Raw genomic sequence first — 16,884 nt, 5'->3', positions numbered from 1 at the left:
TGGTGTCAGATCACAAAGCGAAATTGGGACTGACAGGACAGAAATAAGAATGCTCTCCAGAGACTAATCATGTTTCCTTCAGCATTAGTTAGCTATGTTTCAGTTGGGCCCTCTGTTTAATTTAAGTCTCCCTTTAAACAGCGGAAAAACCACTTGTCTGCTTTTCATGTCACAAGCACTCTGTTGCCGATAATGAAAAAAACAAAAAACTTCGGCCACCTGTTTCCTCCTTGGTGAAACTGACGTGTAGCAACCTGTATGGCATGGAGGAAGTGGACTATCTTGGGAAGGTTTTATATTCATTCATTCAATTGTATTTATTGAGTGCTTACTGTGTGTAGAGCACTGTACTAAGCGCTTGGGAAGTACAAGTTGGCAACATATAGAGACGGTCTCTACCCAACAGTGGGCTCACAGTCTAGAAGGGGGAGACAGAGAACAAAACAAAACATATTAACAGAATAAAATAGAATAAATATGTACAAGTAAAATAAATCAATAAATAGAGTAATAATACGTACAAACATATATACATATATACAAGTGCTGTGGGGAAGGGAAGGAGGCAAGGCAGGGGGGATGGAGACGGGGAGGAGGGGGAGAGGAAGGAGGGGACTCAGTCTGGGAAGGCCTCCTGGAGGAGGTGAGCTCTCAGTAGGGCCTTGAAGGGAGGAAGAGAGCTAGCTTGGCGGATGTGGGGAGGGAGGGCATTCCAGGCCAGGGGGATGACGTGGGCCGGGGGTCGACGGCAGGATAGGCGAGAACGAGGCACAGTGAGGAGATTAGCGGCAGAGGAGCGGAGGGTGAGGGGTGGGCTGTAGAAGGAGAGAAGGGAGGTGAGATAGGAGGGGGTGAGGTGATGGAGAGTCTTGAAGCCGAGGGTGAGGAGTTTTTGCCTGATGCATAGGTTATACCCATGCCAAAGTGGCCAGATATCATCTGAAGAGAAAAGGGGTCAGGAGGATTTGACTGACCTAAACCCATAACTGGATCTTCAATTTTTCCAATCTTCCAGGTGTGAATCTGCTCCAATGTGGGGCACAAAACACTAATGCAGGCTTGTGGAGGGTTTCCCCTAGAGCCGAGCACATAGGCAGCCAAACAGAGGGGCCTTTATGACTGTTAAGGCCTGCTGGTTGGTCTCTTCCCTAAGTCCTCTTTTTCTTTCCTTCCACTCCCTTCTGGTCACCCCTGACTTGCTCCTTTATTCATTCCCCCTCCCACCCCCACAGAGCTTATGTAAATACCTGTAATTCATTTCTTTATATTAATGTCTTTCTCCTGCTCTAGACTGTAAGCTCATTGTAGGCAGGAGATATGTCTGTAATATTGTGAACGTGGGCCTCACAATTTCCAAGAAACAGGGAAAACTCCTCCATCAATTCTGCTGAAAACTCCAAAATCACATGCTGAGATAAACAGCTTTTGATCCAGTTTTCAAAACAAAACAATGCCTCAAGATCTTTACACCTGAGGTATGAACCACACAGGATGCATTCTTCTAATTTCCCATATCTATACATACAGTTCTTTATTTCCAAAAATGGTGCTGCCAATGGTAAGATCCTATTCACGTGCGAGAATGTGGTTCAAAAAGGCCAAAACAGGACCAAACGCTTGCCTTAATAATAGGGGGTTTGTCCCACACGGAGCTTGACTTTGCTTTCAACCTTGCCTCTGTGCATCTGGTTATAGCAAGCCTTTGATCTACGAAGGCAAACCCCCTGTTTTCCCTGCTGCAATGGTCTCCTAAAAGTCCAACTCTACACTGCATTGTTTGGGACTGTTGTTCACTCCGTCTATTATTTGCTCTGACCTGGCTTGTGCATATCTCTTTTCCAGTCACTATTTCACAGTGCCATTTTCAAACCATACACAGCAACAAATAGCAAGAAAAAAATGACCAACCGTTAGTTTAATTTCTTAACATCAGGCTGTCTTTATCTGATTTGGCAAAAATCTTTGGGCCGAGGAAGAGATCTCAAATTACACAAAGAATCCCACCGTGCTTGGATACACACCGTGCTTGGGGCACTAAGCACACTGAAAGGGAGAAATATCTTTGTAGAAACACCAGAAAAGGGATGTAGCCATGAATGTACTCAATTTTTAACAAATGTCCCAAGACCTCAGACCAGCTCCTTCTACCTGCTTCAGCTGGGGGATGCTGCCCCCTGCTGAGTCAGCAGTGGACATGCTGCTTAATGGTAGAAATCACCAGAGAAATCACAGAAATCACTACAATTGTGCCATACTGACATGAGGTGGAAGGAGGTGGGAAAGAGTGTTGCAGCAGCAATGAGCCAAGAACAATATATCATTGTTTCGTAACCACAAAGGGTGAGCCCATGAAGAGAACACACCTCTAGGAGGCTGACAATACATCAGCAGGGTGGATCATTAATTTTAGGGTGGATCATCGTCTTAATCCTGTGCACCCACTGGAATTTCTGGTAATTCTTTAAATTCTTATCCCAGGTCTGCCTCTGTTCACAACTGCTGCAACTGAAAACTCGCCAGCAGCCACAATGTCCCATCAGGGATTTCAGTTTCTGAAAAAAAATCCAGTCAGGTATCACCGAGGGCTCCAAAGAAGTGGCATGGTTCTTCGGAAATGTACATCCTCACAGCCAGACCATTTATGTACCTCATTTTCACACCGTAATCATTACTCACTTATTTCTTTAATTTTTGCTTTTCCTCCTACTTTCAGTGTCATAACTCATGCCTGAGTGATTATAAACTCTTTGAGGGGCTGTGCTTCTCTTTTGGATTCTTCATAGTGTTTAGTACAGTGCTCTGCATACAGCAGTGTTCAATAAATACTGCTGAATGACAATTATAGTTATTATTAATAATAATGGTAATAATAATGGCACTTGTTAAGCACTTACTAAGTGCCCAGCATTGTTCTAAGCACTGGGGTAGATACAAGTCATTCATCTTGGACACAGTCCTTGTAACACATGTGGCTCATACTCTTAATCCCCATTTTACAGACAAGGTAACTGAGGCCCAGGGAAGCTAAGTGACTTGCCCAAGATGGCACAGCAGACATGTGGCAGAGCCGGGATTAGATCCCAGGTTCTTCTGACTCTCAGGCCTTGGCTCTATCCCCTAAGCCACGCTGCTCCAAATGTTATTGTATTTAAGGAAATACAGGTTTTTGCTATGGAGCACGGGCTTGAGAGTCAGAGGTCATGGGTTCAAATCCTGGCTCCGCCAATTGTCAGCTGTGTGACTTTGGGCAAGTCACTTCACTTCTCTGGGCCTCAGTTACCTCATCTGTAAAATGGGGATAAAGACTGTGAGCCCCCCGTGGGACAACTTGATCACCTTGTAATCTCCCAGCACTTAGAACAGTGCTTTGCACATAGTAAGCGCTTAATAAATGCCATTATTATTATTAAAAAATGTTAACACAACGAATTGCCCAAAATGGCAGAGAAAACATGCTCCCAATGGCCTAGATGCATTAACAAAAGCTCATAACCTGGGAAGACAATCAAATGCAATGCAACATGTACTTGTGCCCACACGTCCACAATATTCTTCACTTAATGATGGCATTTATTAAGTGCTTATTATGTGCCAAGCACTGTTCTAAGTGCTGGGGAGGTTACAAGGTGATCAGGTTGTCCCACGGGGGACTCAGTCTTCATCCCCATTTTACAGATGAGGTAACTGAGGCACAGAGAAGTTAAGTGACTTACCCAAAGTCACACAGCTGACAAGTGGCAGAGCTGGGATTTGAACCCATAACCTCTGACTCCAAAGCCCATGCTCTTTCCACTGAGCCACGCTGCTTCACTTCTTTCATACAGCTCTTCAGTGGTGGAACCTGCCCACAGACCAGCCTTCTAGTACCACTTGTGGACAAGTAAAAACTCCAACAGCAAGGGCACACTATTCAAATGCCTCAATTGATGGTATTTGCTGAGGGCCTACCAACCATAATGCACTACATTAAGCTCTTGGAAGAGTATAATAGAAGTCAAATGCATGCTCCCTGACCTCAAGAATCTCACAAGGGAGAGACAAGCAGACACGACTTATTTACAGATGGTGGGAGCAAGAGTATAAAAAGTTACCCAAATGTCAGTAGGAAATAAGCTGAATAAATAACTGACCCTACAATTGAACTTACATATAAATAAGCAGGCTGAGTATGGGTATAAACATATATGTTCATTCATTCCACCGTATTTATTGAGCGCTTACTGTGTGTAGAGCACCATGCTAAGTGCTTGGGCAAATACAATCTAACAATAAACAGACACATTCCCTGCCCACAATGAGGCTATTGGAGAAGGGAGTGTAGGAATGGATTTTTATAATTTATTTGGGTGTGAGGCCCATACTAACAAATCTGATTAATCTGATTTAATTACCCCATTTGATTAATCACTTATTTCCCCACACTACATCTCCCACTACATCTCCCACTACTGCCACTTCAGCACTTGTGTCATCTAAATTAGCCTGAGGGTGCTCACTCCCCATCTCCACCCCACTGGATTTATGTACATACCCTTATACTCTATTACCTCCTCTGACCTATATTTTATTTTAATGTCTCTCTCACCCATTCCGTCATAAATTACTTGAGGGCAGAGATTAGGTTTACTAATTCTATTTTCCTCATCCAAGCACTTAATCCAGTGCTCTGCACAGAGTAGGTGCCCAATAAAGTCTGCTGAATGATTGTCTGAAAGTCTAAAACAGCCGCCACTATATGGCTCCAGCTACCTGAGTGTAGTCAAGAAAACCTTTTGTGCCACTGGACAACCCTCTTCTGCTCCAGCGGCTGGATTTTCAGACCTTCCTTTGCTCAATGTTCAGTCTCCAAACTGAGGTGGCAACCTTAACCTCCACTTTTCAGATAGATGGATCAAAAACTCCCAGGGGTGTGGGAGGGACAGGGATGGAGTCTAATCCTTTAGCCTAGGGAACTTCTGCAATGGCACAGGGGGGTCCATGATGTGTGATGCCGAGGGCAAGCAATCCGTCCCTTTCAGGAGAGAGCAGCAGCTAGTGTAAGCAGTCAGGAAGAAGAGCCACACCTACAACTGACAAAAGGTAAGCAACACCAGCCCAGAGGAACCACAGGATGTGGGTTTCACAGGGTGATAATAAACTTCCCTCACCTTTCACCTACCCTTTCTTGCCTCAACTTCAATTTTGATTAATTATGTTCTAGTCGCCATCTTCTCCAATCTCCCAACCCACCCAAGAGCAATTACACCACATCAAGACTATCACCACTTCTTCATCTCTCTTTTCTTAATATCTGGAAAATTGTCCTAACCTTTCTTACCCACCTGTTTCTCTTATTGTGTTCACTGCTCTTCTCAAATTCTCAAACACACCCCCTGAAACAAGTCGTCTTTGGGCATTTCATACATAGACTCACTTTCAACCAAACTTTTCCTGCCATGTCTATGAAAAATGACACAGGTAGCAGAGTATCTGAATCTGGAAAATGTCAGTCCTTAGAGAAGCAGCATGGCCAAGTTTTTTTTTTCTTATGTGGTATGTTAAGCACTTACTATGTACCAGGACTGTACTAAGTGCCAGGGTAGATACTGGCTAATCTGGTTGGACACCCTCTATGTCCCCCCCCGCCATCAGGCTCACATCTTTAATTCCCATTTTACAGATGAGGTTACTGAGGCACAGGGAAATCAAGTGATTTGCCCAAGGTCACACAACAGACAGGTGGCCGAGCTAGGATTAGAAGTCAGGTCCTTCTGACTTCCAGCCCCATGTTCTTTCACTAGACCACACTTCTTCTCTGGAAATAAGCCTAGCGGAAAGAAAGCCGGACCTGAGTGTCAGAAGAGCTGGTATCCAATCTTGGCTTCCCCATTTGTCTACTCCATGGCCTTGGGCAAATCACTTCTCTCTTTTTTATGGCATTTGTTAAGCACTTACTATTTGCCAGGCACTGAAGCGCTTGGGTAGATACATGCAAATTAGGTTGGACACAGTCCAAGTCCCATATGAGGCTCACAGCTTTAATTCCCATTTTACAGGTGAGATAGCTGAGACACAGAAAAGTGAAGTGATTTGCCTGAGGTCATAGAGCAGACAAGGGGCAGAGCTGAGACTAGAACTCAGGTCCCTCTGACTCCTAGGCCCGTGCTCCGGCCATTAGGCCAGGCTGCTTCTCCCTGCCTCGGTTCCCTCACTTGCATAATTATTCAAGTGTTTTCCCTCCTACTTAGACTGTGAGCCCCATGTGGGAACTTATTATCTTGTATCTACCCCAGCGTTTAGTACAGTGCTTGGCACAAAGTACTTAATAAATACCACAAATATTTCATTGTGTTCTTTTCTCTAAAGGAATCTGTGCCCAACAAATCAAATCGCCCAGTGCCCCAAAACCTAGATTCTCTCTTGAATTTCTAGTTGCTCTCAGGAAGGAACTTGAACATTTTAGCACCTGTCTGATCCATGCTCTTTCTGGATTATCTTCAAATCAAGAAGTTATTATGAGGCTGTTGCTTACCTCTAGAACTTTCCCCGTGATGAACTGGTGACATGCTTCACATCTGACCCCAAAGAGCACCTGATAATCCTTTTCGCAGTAAGGGGCACCATCCCTACACAAAAGGAAAAACCCAGAGACTGTTAATTTGATTTTATTTTCCTGCAAACTACTTGGTTTTTAGGCCATAAAGGGTTGTGGCCTTCACAAAAAGAACCTTTAAATGTTTTTTTTTATATCTCAGTAATTCCACAAAATTAGGAGTTTTCATATATCATCTAAGAAATGTCTTCATAATCAACCATCACGCCCATATGGTACCAGGGTAAAGAAAGTGTCAAATGGCATAAAATGAATCCACTCTATGGATTTGACTACCCCTTTTTGCAAACTATTAGGCCTCATTATCAATAACATCATAGAGTTACAGGTAGAAATTAACATACAGAAAGGGTTCACTGGAAAGTCATCTCAGTCTCATTTTCTGGTTCCCGGATCTTTCTGCTCCACTAATTTTGGGCCACCTTCCTTGCCCCACTGAAGCCCAGGACACAAACAGGGGGTCAGCAAGAAATGAAGAGGTAGATCTAGTTACCAGTTTACTTTCCATTTGTCCTATTTATTGAAAATAATTTACTAGGTGGCTAACAGTTTTACAAAGATTTTAATAGTAATGTACTCTTTTATAGTGTGGTTTATGCATGCATAACTGCACAACTGGCTCATCCATGAGTCAGAGCTTGGCAGGCCTGATAGAAAACAACTATTTAGAAAGAGTTTGCAAACCATGACTCCTATGATAATAAGAGGTCATTTACAAATACCCTTCTCTTGCCTGGTTTGCAAAAATCATGTGTGTTTCTGATCACCTGACAGTGCTTTTAAAACCTACTAACCAATTATTGAGCAGAAAGGAGATGGTGAATTGTTTCCTGAAATAGAGAAAATGCAAAAGCATTCACCCAAGTGAGTAGACAGACACAATTAAAACTTAAAAATGGTAAGTGCTGAATTATACTGTTATTTATTGCTAATTAATAATGAAAAATGGATGCAATATAGTCTGGAAAAACATTCTGAAAATTCATGATCTACTTAGGGGACTAGATTAGAGAGCATAATCTATACCTTTTTAAAAGAAATCACTTCTTCTTGAATGGGAAAGTTGGGGGAGACAATCATGGGGCTGGCTGTGGAAATACTCAAACCCCAAATTGCTGCAGTTCTCAGAGGGGTGTGCCGGGAAGGTTCTAGTTGCATCCCCAGGAGAAGTTACAATAGGAAGAAGGGGGTAGCTCAGAGATAAGTCAGAACTGGCTCTTGCCCCTATTTTACCCCACTGTGGTCTAAGAGAATGAGTAACAAAGACCCCATCCTCAGGGGGTGAGGCAGGAAAGCAATCTGAACCTGAAAGCCAAGGCTACCCTCCTTGGCTGATTGCTCTTGGACCTGTATGTTGAAAACACCTTTTCATCAGTTTTTAATCCAGAGACATTAGTGGGGGTTGGGGTCACCTGGCCTGTGCATCTGGTTCTTTGTGCTTGGAGCTGTGCATAGTTATTTCTTTCCCAGTTTTCAATTTAAGAAAAATTAGTTTGGCAGGAAGGGTCAAAAATTTACATGTGGCCAACCCAATACAACTGTGGTGGGAATAGCAGTTCCTCTCCAACTCAAACTGCCATCCATTCACTCTGACAGTGGATTATCAATCAATGATATTTAGTAAGGGCTTACTATGTGCAGAGCACACTGCATTAAGCACTTGGAAAAGTACAATACAACAGAATTGGAAGACATTACCCCTGCCCGCAAAAAGTTTACAGTCTATAGAGGAGCTTACAAAATGGTCAACATTATGTTTCCAAGTAGAAAGGGCAAAGAGCTCTAGGGACTATCCCAAGAGAATGTGGAATTTTCTAGCATGACAGAATCTCTTGCCATGATCAGGGACTGTTTGAACTTCTTACTTGCTGATATATTCTCCAGTGAGCACTTTCCCACAAGACTTGCACTTGAAGCATCCCAGATGCCACTGTTTATCCAGGGCCAGCAATGCCTGGCCATTCTTAATGTCTCTTCCACAGCCAGCACAGCCTGGGAAAAAAAAAAAGTATTGTTTAGCCCAACAAACTTGAAGCTACATACTTACCACTCCCTACAGCCATTAGGTACATTGGTCCCGTAACCAATGAATAACAGTGAATGAACTTCCATGTGGAGATAATAGGTAAGGCTTAGATGCTTTAAAAGGGTAAAGGGCCCTCATTTCCTATCCTGCTATAGTCAGTGTGCACCATAAAGGTATTGAGCACCGTCTGGGTGCAATGCACTGTACTAAGCATTTGGGAAGGCACAACAGAAGCACAAGTCATGGTCCCTGCCTACAAGGAACTTACACTCGCATGGGGGAGACAGACATAAAAATATTTACAAAATGTACAGTCATCACAACAGACTGTACAATCATTCATACATACATAGGTACTAAGGGAGGATATGAATGAAAAAATATGTAATCTTAAAAATGGTTGATGGAATCCCTGCCCTGCCTTCAGAAAAGCTCCCTGGCCCTCCCAATTTAACCAGTGAGATAATGTGAAATCAACAAATTTTTCTTAAGCTCTGTAATTCTCCATCCTTCAAAGATACGCAGAACTGAAGGTTTTAGTGATGGAAAAGTCACACCCAATCAATTCTGTTTTATCCTTCAAATCTCTTTAGAATTTTGCAGTCAACCCATGGCCTAACTTCATCACAGGGCACTTTAAGCTAAATTACCACAAAGAAAAAAGGATGCCCTTCACTCATTTCCTTAGGCTTCACTGATTTAAACCTTCTGAACTCAGTTCCCTTTAACCTTCTCCCAGCTTCCCTCCATACATTCTATCAAAGTGTTTCCCCAAGCATCCTTTATTACTTCTATCAGAGACAGGTAATCTGGTCTGGATGGATCACTTGTCTGTTTCAATAATGGCAGTTTATGTTCTCATGCTCAGTTAGTAACTGCAGCAGTTGTGTTGATTCTACTGAAGATAGGATGCCTGTAAACAACATCGTGGTTACTCTGCAGCCTGACAGATGTGTATCATTTTACCAGGAGGCAGGGAATGTCTTAATTATATTGTTAATAATACTATTGGTGTTAAGTGCTATGTGTTATGCGTTAGGGTAGATACAGGGTGATCAGGTTGTCCCATACAGGGATCACACTTAACCCCCATTTTACAGATGAGGTAACGGAGGCACAGAGAAGTTAAGTGACTTGCCCAAGGTCACACAGCAGACAAGTGGTGGAGGCGGGATTAGAACCCACGTCCTCTTTCTCCCAAGCCCACGCTCTTTCCACTAAGCCACGCTGCTTCTTATTTATACTGTACTATCCCAAGTGCTTAATACAGTGCTCTGCACACATTAAGCGCTCAGTAAATACGACTGACTGATGGACCAACTGACAGGCCACTGACTGATGGGCCGACTAAATGACCAGGAGATGGGAGGAAGCCAGGCTACTTTGTAGCAGAGATGCTATGTTAGTATGTTTGGTTTTGTTCTCTGTCTCCCCCTTTTAGACTGTGAGCCCACTGTTGGGTAGGGACTGTCTCTATATGTTGCCAACTTGTGCTTCCCAAGCGCTTAGTACAGTGCTCTGCACACAGTAAGCGCTCAATAAATACGATTGATGATGATGATGGAAGAGACTGGCACTTAGCCAGGCTAGGGCCAGCAGGCTCTTCAGACAGGTCCCACAAGATGGCAGCAAAGATTTATTTGCTAAGAGTGACAATGGGTGGTTGGAATTTTGGGTACTGTTTGAATAATTAATATTCCTTCTCTGGATAACATCATGATGTTCAACTGGTCTCTAAACCCCTCTTCCACATACTTTGGAACTTATGAATTGACTTAAACCCCAAGCTTAACAGGCTTTCTATATACCTTTAAATGAACACAGATTACATGACAGGGATCAATCAATCAATGGTGCTTACCTTACGCAGAGCAACTACTAAGGATTTGGGAGAACACAATACAATAGAGTTGGTAGGCCCGGGAGCCCTGCCCACAAGGAGCTTAACTAAAATTGCAGTCACCACTATGAAACTGTAGTTCCTACTGTTTTAAAACAAGGAAGAAAATTTGAGGATACAGGTAAGGGTGTTTGTTGAGAGTCTTCCCCCAAACTCAAGCAGTTCTTGTGAATGTTTCTCTAAGGGAGGGAACTTCTTTAGTAACCTGCGCCCATTTTGGCTAGAAATTCCCTCTAGACTGTAAGCTCCTTGTAGGTAGGGAAAAGGGTCTTCTGACTCTATTACACTGTACTCTTCTGAGTGCTAAGTACAGTGCTCTGCAAAGCACTCAATAAATATGACTGATTGGCTTTGGGCCTGGGATCTGATAACAGTTAAGATTTCTCTTGCCTCCTGAAAATTCCAAAAGTGAACCTAAAAAGACAATGACCAAACTCAACAACAATAACAACAAAACAAACCCACAACTCTGGAACTGTAATAAGCATGGCTCCCAGTCAATTGATGATGATCTCATCAACTATAATGTCAATCAGTTATAATGAAGGCTCCCTAGCAGACACAAACATCTGCAACAAGTCAACCAATCAATTAAGCACTGTGCGCAGAGCACTGTACTATTTAATATATTCAAATATACAATAGGCAAAGATGATAATTCAAGGAAATGGTCTGCCAGCAGGAGGAAAATGACAAAAGGGACCTCACTCCCCAGTTAACCCATATCTCCCCAGTCTTGGCACCCCAAAAGTGACCCTCAGCACTTATGTGTACATCGGTTTCTTTATTCATTTTTGCCTTTTGTTGTTGCCAGTTGTAGCAATATATTCCCTCATTCCCCATCTAGGTAGCCTTTTTCTTCTATTGGACTGTAAATTACTTAAGGCAAGGGACCTCTGCCCATTCCCAAACACCTATGCTCTGCATACAGAAGGCATTAAATACATTCTGGTGATGCCAGCACTGAGCTGAAAAGAGCAAAACATTACTTCATTCAAACCTGGCATTTTGTCAACCCTGGCGTTTTGTCAGAAAGTAGAGCTATACAAACTTCGATGTAACATAAATGTAATCAAAAAGCATTTATAATTCAGTGGACAATGATCATAATAAATGAAAGAAGTGGGGAAGTACCCACATAGGGCTTACAGTATTAATCCCCACTTTACAGATGAGGTAATTGGCACCGAGAAGTTAAGCAGCTTGCCTAAGGTCACCCAGCAGGTACATGGCAGAACTCAATCTACAAAGTGTGGGGATTTTTTTTCCCGAAACCTTTAAAAAAATACTTTATCTTTAATTCAAGTGTGTGAGGGTCACAGCAGGACTGCCTGTTCCACTCTCCCTCCCACACTTTTCTGTAAAAGGAAAGTGGTTAATTCAGGGAACTGGGTCTTCAATCATAGAGCAAACAACATTTGGGTTCCAGAAATGGAGTTTGTAGAGAAAAGCAAAATAGACTGAACGACATCACTGAAACCTCCCAAGCCTAAGCAGTCCTGCTAGAGACCAGCTACACTATTATTCAGAATCTTCTCCATGAAGAATTCAAATTCACACAAATTTTACCCCTATTTTCATTATGTATTTTACAATAACCACACTTGTTTTTTTCCCAGCAGCGTGGCATAGGGGATAGAGCACTGGCCTGGGAGTCAGAAGGTCATGAGTTCTAATCCCAGCTCTGACATTTGTCTGTTATGTGACCTTGAGCAAGTCACTTAACTTATCTGTGCCTCAGTTATCTCATCTATAAAATGGGGATTGAGATTGTGAGCCCCATGTGGGACGAGGTTCTGTGCCCAACCCAATTTGCTTGTATCCATCCCAGAACTTTATATAGTGTCTGGCATATAGCAAGCACTTAATACCATAATAATAATAACTATTATTATTATTATTACATTAAGCTGCCTCCATAGAATGAATCACGAAGTGGAATTATCCTAATACTTGATGCCTCTGTACTCCTTCTGGGATGAATTCTGATTTACTGCTGACAGGTCAGCCTTTCCTCTTGCAAAAGTAAACAACTCCATAACCTGTAAATGTCCAGATTAACAATACCTAGAGGCTTCCCTTGACATAAAATGGGTTTCCATCTGACGTTCTTCTGTATTCTGCATTCAGATATGTTCCCATGGATCTGACTAGCCCAGAAGAGTAAAATAGGGCTCCTTTGATAAGGCTCTTCACTTTAACTCTTTGCATGAATAACTGCAAACTCACTGTGGGCAGGGAACGTGTCTACCAGCTTTGTTGCATTGAGCACCTAGTACAGTGCTCTGCACATAATAAGCAGTCAATCAATACCATTGACTGATGACAAGAAAGCAAATCCAGCAAGTTAATACTGGTTGACCTATGATCTCTTCTTCATATTTATGCCAAGTGTTGACTGTTACTAGGAATAACTGAAGTCTCTTCATTGAAATCTCTGAATTTGGCCAAACAATAACCAGCTGGGGAATACGCAGCATATTTCCCCCCCTCTATCACCCTCAGTCACATTGATTAGCATGGATGTATACATTTTAATGCCATGATGGTTTACTAGTGTGGTCCTCTGGTGCAGTGCACTGTATTAGTTTCTTTGGGAATAATAATGATAGCATTTGTTAGCCCTCCTTGCTGACCTCCCTGCCTTCTGTCTCTCCCCACTCCAGTTCATACTTCATTCTGCTGCCCAGATCATTTTTCTATGAAAACATTCAGTCCATGTTTCCCTACTCCTCAAGGATCTCCAGTGGTGGCCCATCTACCTCCACATCAAACAGAAACTCCTCACCTTGCTTTAATCACTTGCTTTAGTGGCTTTAATCATTCAATCACCTTGCTGCATCCTACCTCACTTGGCTACTCTCCTACTACAACCCAGCCCAACACTTTGCTCCTCTAATGGCAACCTACTCACTGTACCTCAATCTCATCTGCCTCACTGTCAACCTCTCGCCCACATCCTACCTCTGGCCTGGAACGTCCTTCCTTCTCATATCCGACAATTACTCTCCCTACCTTCAAAGTCTTATTGAAGGCACATCTCCTTCAAGAGGCCTTCCCTGACTAATCCCTCAATTTCTCTTCTCCCACTCCCTTCTGCATCACCCTGACTTTCTCCTTTTATTGAAGTGCTGTGGGTGAGTTACCCCACCCCAAGCCTCACAGCACTTATGTATATATCCATAATTTATTTATTTATATTAATGTCGGTCCCCACCTCTAGACTGTAAGCTAATTGTGGACAGGGATTGTATCTGTTATACTGTTGTGTAGTACTCAAGCACTTAGTACAGTGCTCTGCATAGTAAGTTCTCAATACATTTGATTGACTGAAATATGATTGATTAAGCATTTACTATGTGCCAGGCAATGTACTAAGGACTGGGGTGGGCACAAGGAAATTGGGTTGGAAACACTGGGAAGAACACACTAATGAAGAGACACATTCTCTGTCTAAAAGAAGCTTACACGATCTCAATCAATCAAGAGAATTTACTAAGCATCCGTGGGCAGAATACTATTTTAAGAGCTTGGGGAAAGTGCAACAGGGTTAGCAACTACTATTTTTTGCTCTCAAGGGCCTGGCACAGTGCCCATGGATTCATCAATGCTGCTGCTGGGGTCACTGATGATGTGACAAAATGCCCAGTTGCAGTTACAGATGAGTCTGTGGGGATCCCCTTTCCTACCTTGATGGGTGGCACTATTACATTGTGCTGAACTTGGCATTATTTGACAACATCATCACACTGTACCTGTTTAGGGGTCCTCACAGAATTGAAAGCCACTGAAACCAGATCAGGTGTTCCCTTCCCCATCCCTGCCATCTTTCCCTTTCTCATTCCCCAACCTCCCCATTCCCGTTGGACACTCCCTGAACCTGCCCTCATTGGGACACCCAAGTACAGAGCTGTGTATAGACACATCCTGTGGCAGCAGTGTGAAAGCTTGGCCATGCCAAGGCAGTGCCCGGTTGACAAATCAAGTGGTGCCCGGGCCCGAAGCTGAGCTCTGAAAGCAGCCTGATTTAGTCTCCCCTACTTAGCTCCACAGCTCGGCACTTCACTGCTCCTTCACAGCCGGTGTCTGCAGCCCAGGCCGGAAGGCAGCAGCTGCTATTCCTGGCCCTGTGGAGGTAGCTTGGTCAGCTCAAAATCCCCCAATGCACTCCTCGTTCCCCTTCATCCCTACCCAGCCCCCACCATGGCCAACATTTCCCTACACAATTCTGCCGCCTCCCAGCCCCTGGGCTAAATAAATGTCCTTTCATAAATGGTTGTGCTGTGATATTTTTATTTCTGGGGAATGGAGAGAGGGAGGAAGGATTACTGAACTCCATTCCTGTCTCCCCAGGAGCTGCTGGGGGATGCCAGTGGCTGGGATCAGGTTGGGTGGAAGCTTCAGCCAGAACCAGTAGAGGCAAATTGCCTCAGTGGCAACTGTTGCCGCCACATATTTGCAGTTGGAGTAGGGACAGTGGAAAGAAAAGGCACAGAGAATTGCAGGAAAATGAAGTCTCCTTAAAATAGCTGCCGCAGATGTACAACGTAAAAGGGAGAGAAGCAGGGGGGCTAACAGGGATTGAAATTCACCTCTAATGCCGTACTACCCTTCTATAGCACTCTACATGTGTGGAGCCCTCTTAGATCATCTGGTACAGGTACCACCCAGAATGTCCCAAGCAGGGATTGGGAGGCACACAATTATTGTGTAAAGCTCACTTTGGGGAATCCCACCACTACTGAGCCTGGAGCTTTAGCCCCTAAGCCCCTACATTAATCTGGCCCTACCCATGTTGCCAGGGTGGAACTTGAGGCCCAGACAGATTGTCATTTGGAGTTCTATATTGGAACTTGGCTCATGCAGGACAACCAAGGAGCACAGTAAGAAGTCAGTGATCCCTTTAGCCTTCCCACCAGCAGCCCCTAGGGCGTTACCGGCATTCAAACCCATTCCACTGACAGGTATATTCATTTCAATGTAATTTGAGTACAGTGTCTGTACTGTACAGTGCTTAAATACCATTAAAATTTTTTTCAAGCACAGTCAATGCTAGGATCTCACTCCAAGGAGCTGAGTTCAAACTGCAGAAGGCATAGGTGGTGGAGCGGTAATTAAAATTCCTGACTCAGTCTGTATTGAGACCAACAGACCCTGCTGTCTTGCATGGGGTCCTCTGGGCACACCTCAAATGATGGCAGCTGCCTTGTTATCACAGTGATGCCATCTGTCACGTTGGCAGTGTTTGAGTCCCTCTTTTCCCTGGACTAGTTGCCATTTGCTTTCACACTGGGGTTTTAGAATGAGAGAAATTTCCATTTTGAACATGTCAGGTAGGAATCACTGAGCTTGCAGTTTTTTTCCTCTGGGTGATACACCCTCCATCTTCATAACTGACAGATGATCACTCTCCCCACCTTCAAAGCCTTATTAAAATCACACATCCTCCAAGAGGCCTTCCCCAACTATGCCTTCATTTCCTCTTTTCCCACTCGCTTCCATGTCACTCTTGCACTTGGATTTGCACCCTTTATTCACCCCTCCCTCAGCCCTAAGCATTTAGAGATATAGTCATAATTTATTTATATTTACATCTGTCTCCCCCTCCAGACTGTATGCTCACTGTGGGCAGGGAACACATCTAACAACTCTGTTATACTGTACTCTTCCAAGCGCTTAGTACATCTTTCTGCAAACAGTGAGCACTCAATAAATATGACTGATTGATGAAGCCACTGCCCCTGAATGGGGAGGACTCAGATTTATCCTGAGAAACTTCGATACAAAAACTTCCCAAGCCTCTAGACTGTGGATGCCTGATTAACATTTCCTGCATTTCTCAGGTTGAACAATTAGCTCACAGTGAATTAAGTTGCCCTCAAAGTGGTACAAATCCAATGTTCCTAAAGGAGTAGAGCATCTGTAATTTCCACCTGCTTCAAAATGTTATTCCTCAAAATATTATCAACATCAATAGCATTTATTGAGTGCTTACTGTGTGAACAGCACTGTACTGAGCGCTTGGGAGTGTGCAATACAATAGAATTGGCAGACACATTCCCTGCCCACAACGATCTTACAATCTAGAGAGGTGCATGGACCCAACCATCTGGGAACATTTCGAAGGATGAGAAAGTTGCTTGAGTGATTTGCTAACTGCTCAAGGCATTATTAATAATAACAATAGTATTTGTTAAGCACTTACTATTTGTCAAGCACTGTTCTAATAGGTTATATCACTTTGTGGGGCAAAGGTTACAGGCCTCATTCCATATTGCTTCTTTATCCACCCATCTACAGTTGCCAGGGAAAGTGGATCTTTGGAACTTTGTTTGGATTTCCATTTTGGAAAGTTTCATTCTTTAG

The 16,884-nt window shown here is 43.4% G+C and overlaps 1 protein-coding gene across 19 annotated transcripts in view; it reads right to left on the bottom strand.

Annotated features, from left to right (window-relative positions):
* ABLIM1 (actin binding LIM protein 1) overlaps positions 1-16,884 on the bottom strand; it is a 268,653-nt gene that overhangs the window by 94,717 nt on the left and 157,052 nt on the right. For all 19 annotated transcript variants that reach the window (XM_038758707.1, XM_038758704.1, XM_038758705.1 and 16 more), the window contains exons 5-6: positions 8,458-8,584; positions 6,512-6,605 (exon numbers count right to left, since the gene is read on the bottom strand). In XM_038758707.1, coding sequence (XP_038614635.1) covers positions 6,512-6,605; positions 8,458-8,584 — 221 coding nt within the window. The remainder of the gene's footprint in view (positions 1-6,511; positions 6,606-8,457; positions 8,585-16,884) is intronic.

The sequence above is a fragment of the Tachyglossus aculeatus genome, chromosome 16 (assembly GCF_015852505.1).
Source record: "Tachyglossus aculeatus isolate mTacAcu1 chromosome 16, mTacAcu1.pri, whole genome shotgun sequence".
In the NCBI taxonomy this organism is placed as follows: Eukaryota; Metazoa; Chordata; class Mammalia; order Monotremata; family Tachyglossidae; genus Tachyglossus; species Tachyglossus aculeatus.
The sequence above is the reverse complement of the archived record's forward strand: the minus strand, read 5'-3'. Positions and strand labels throughout refer to the sequence as shown.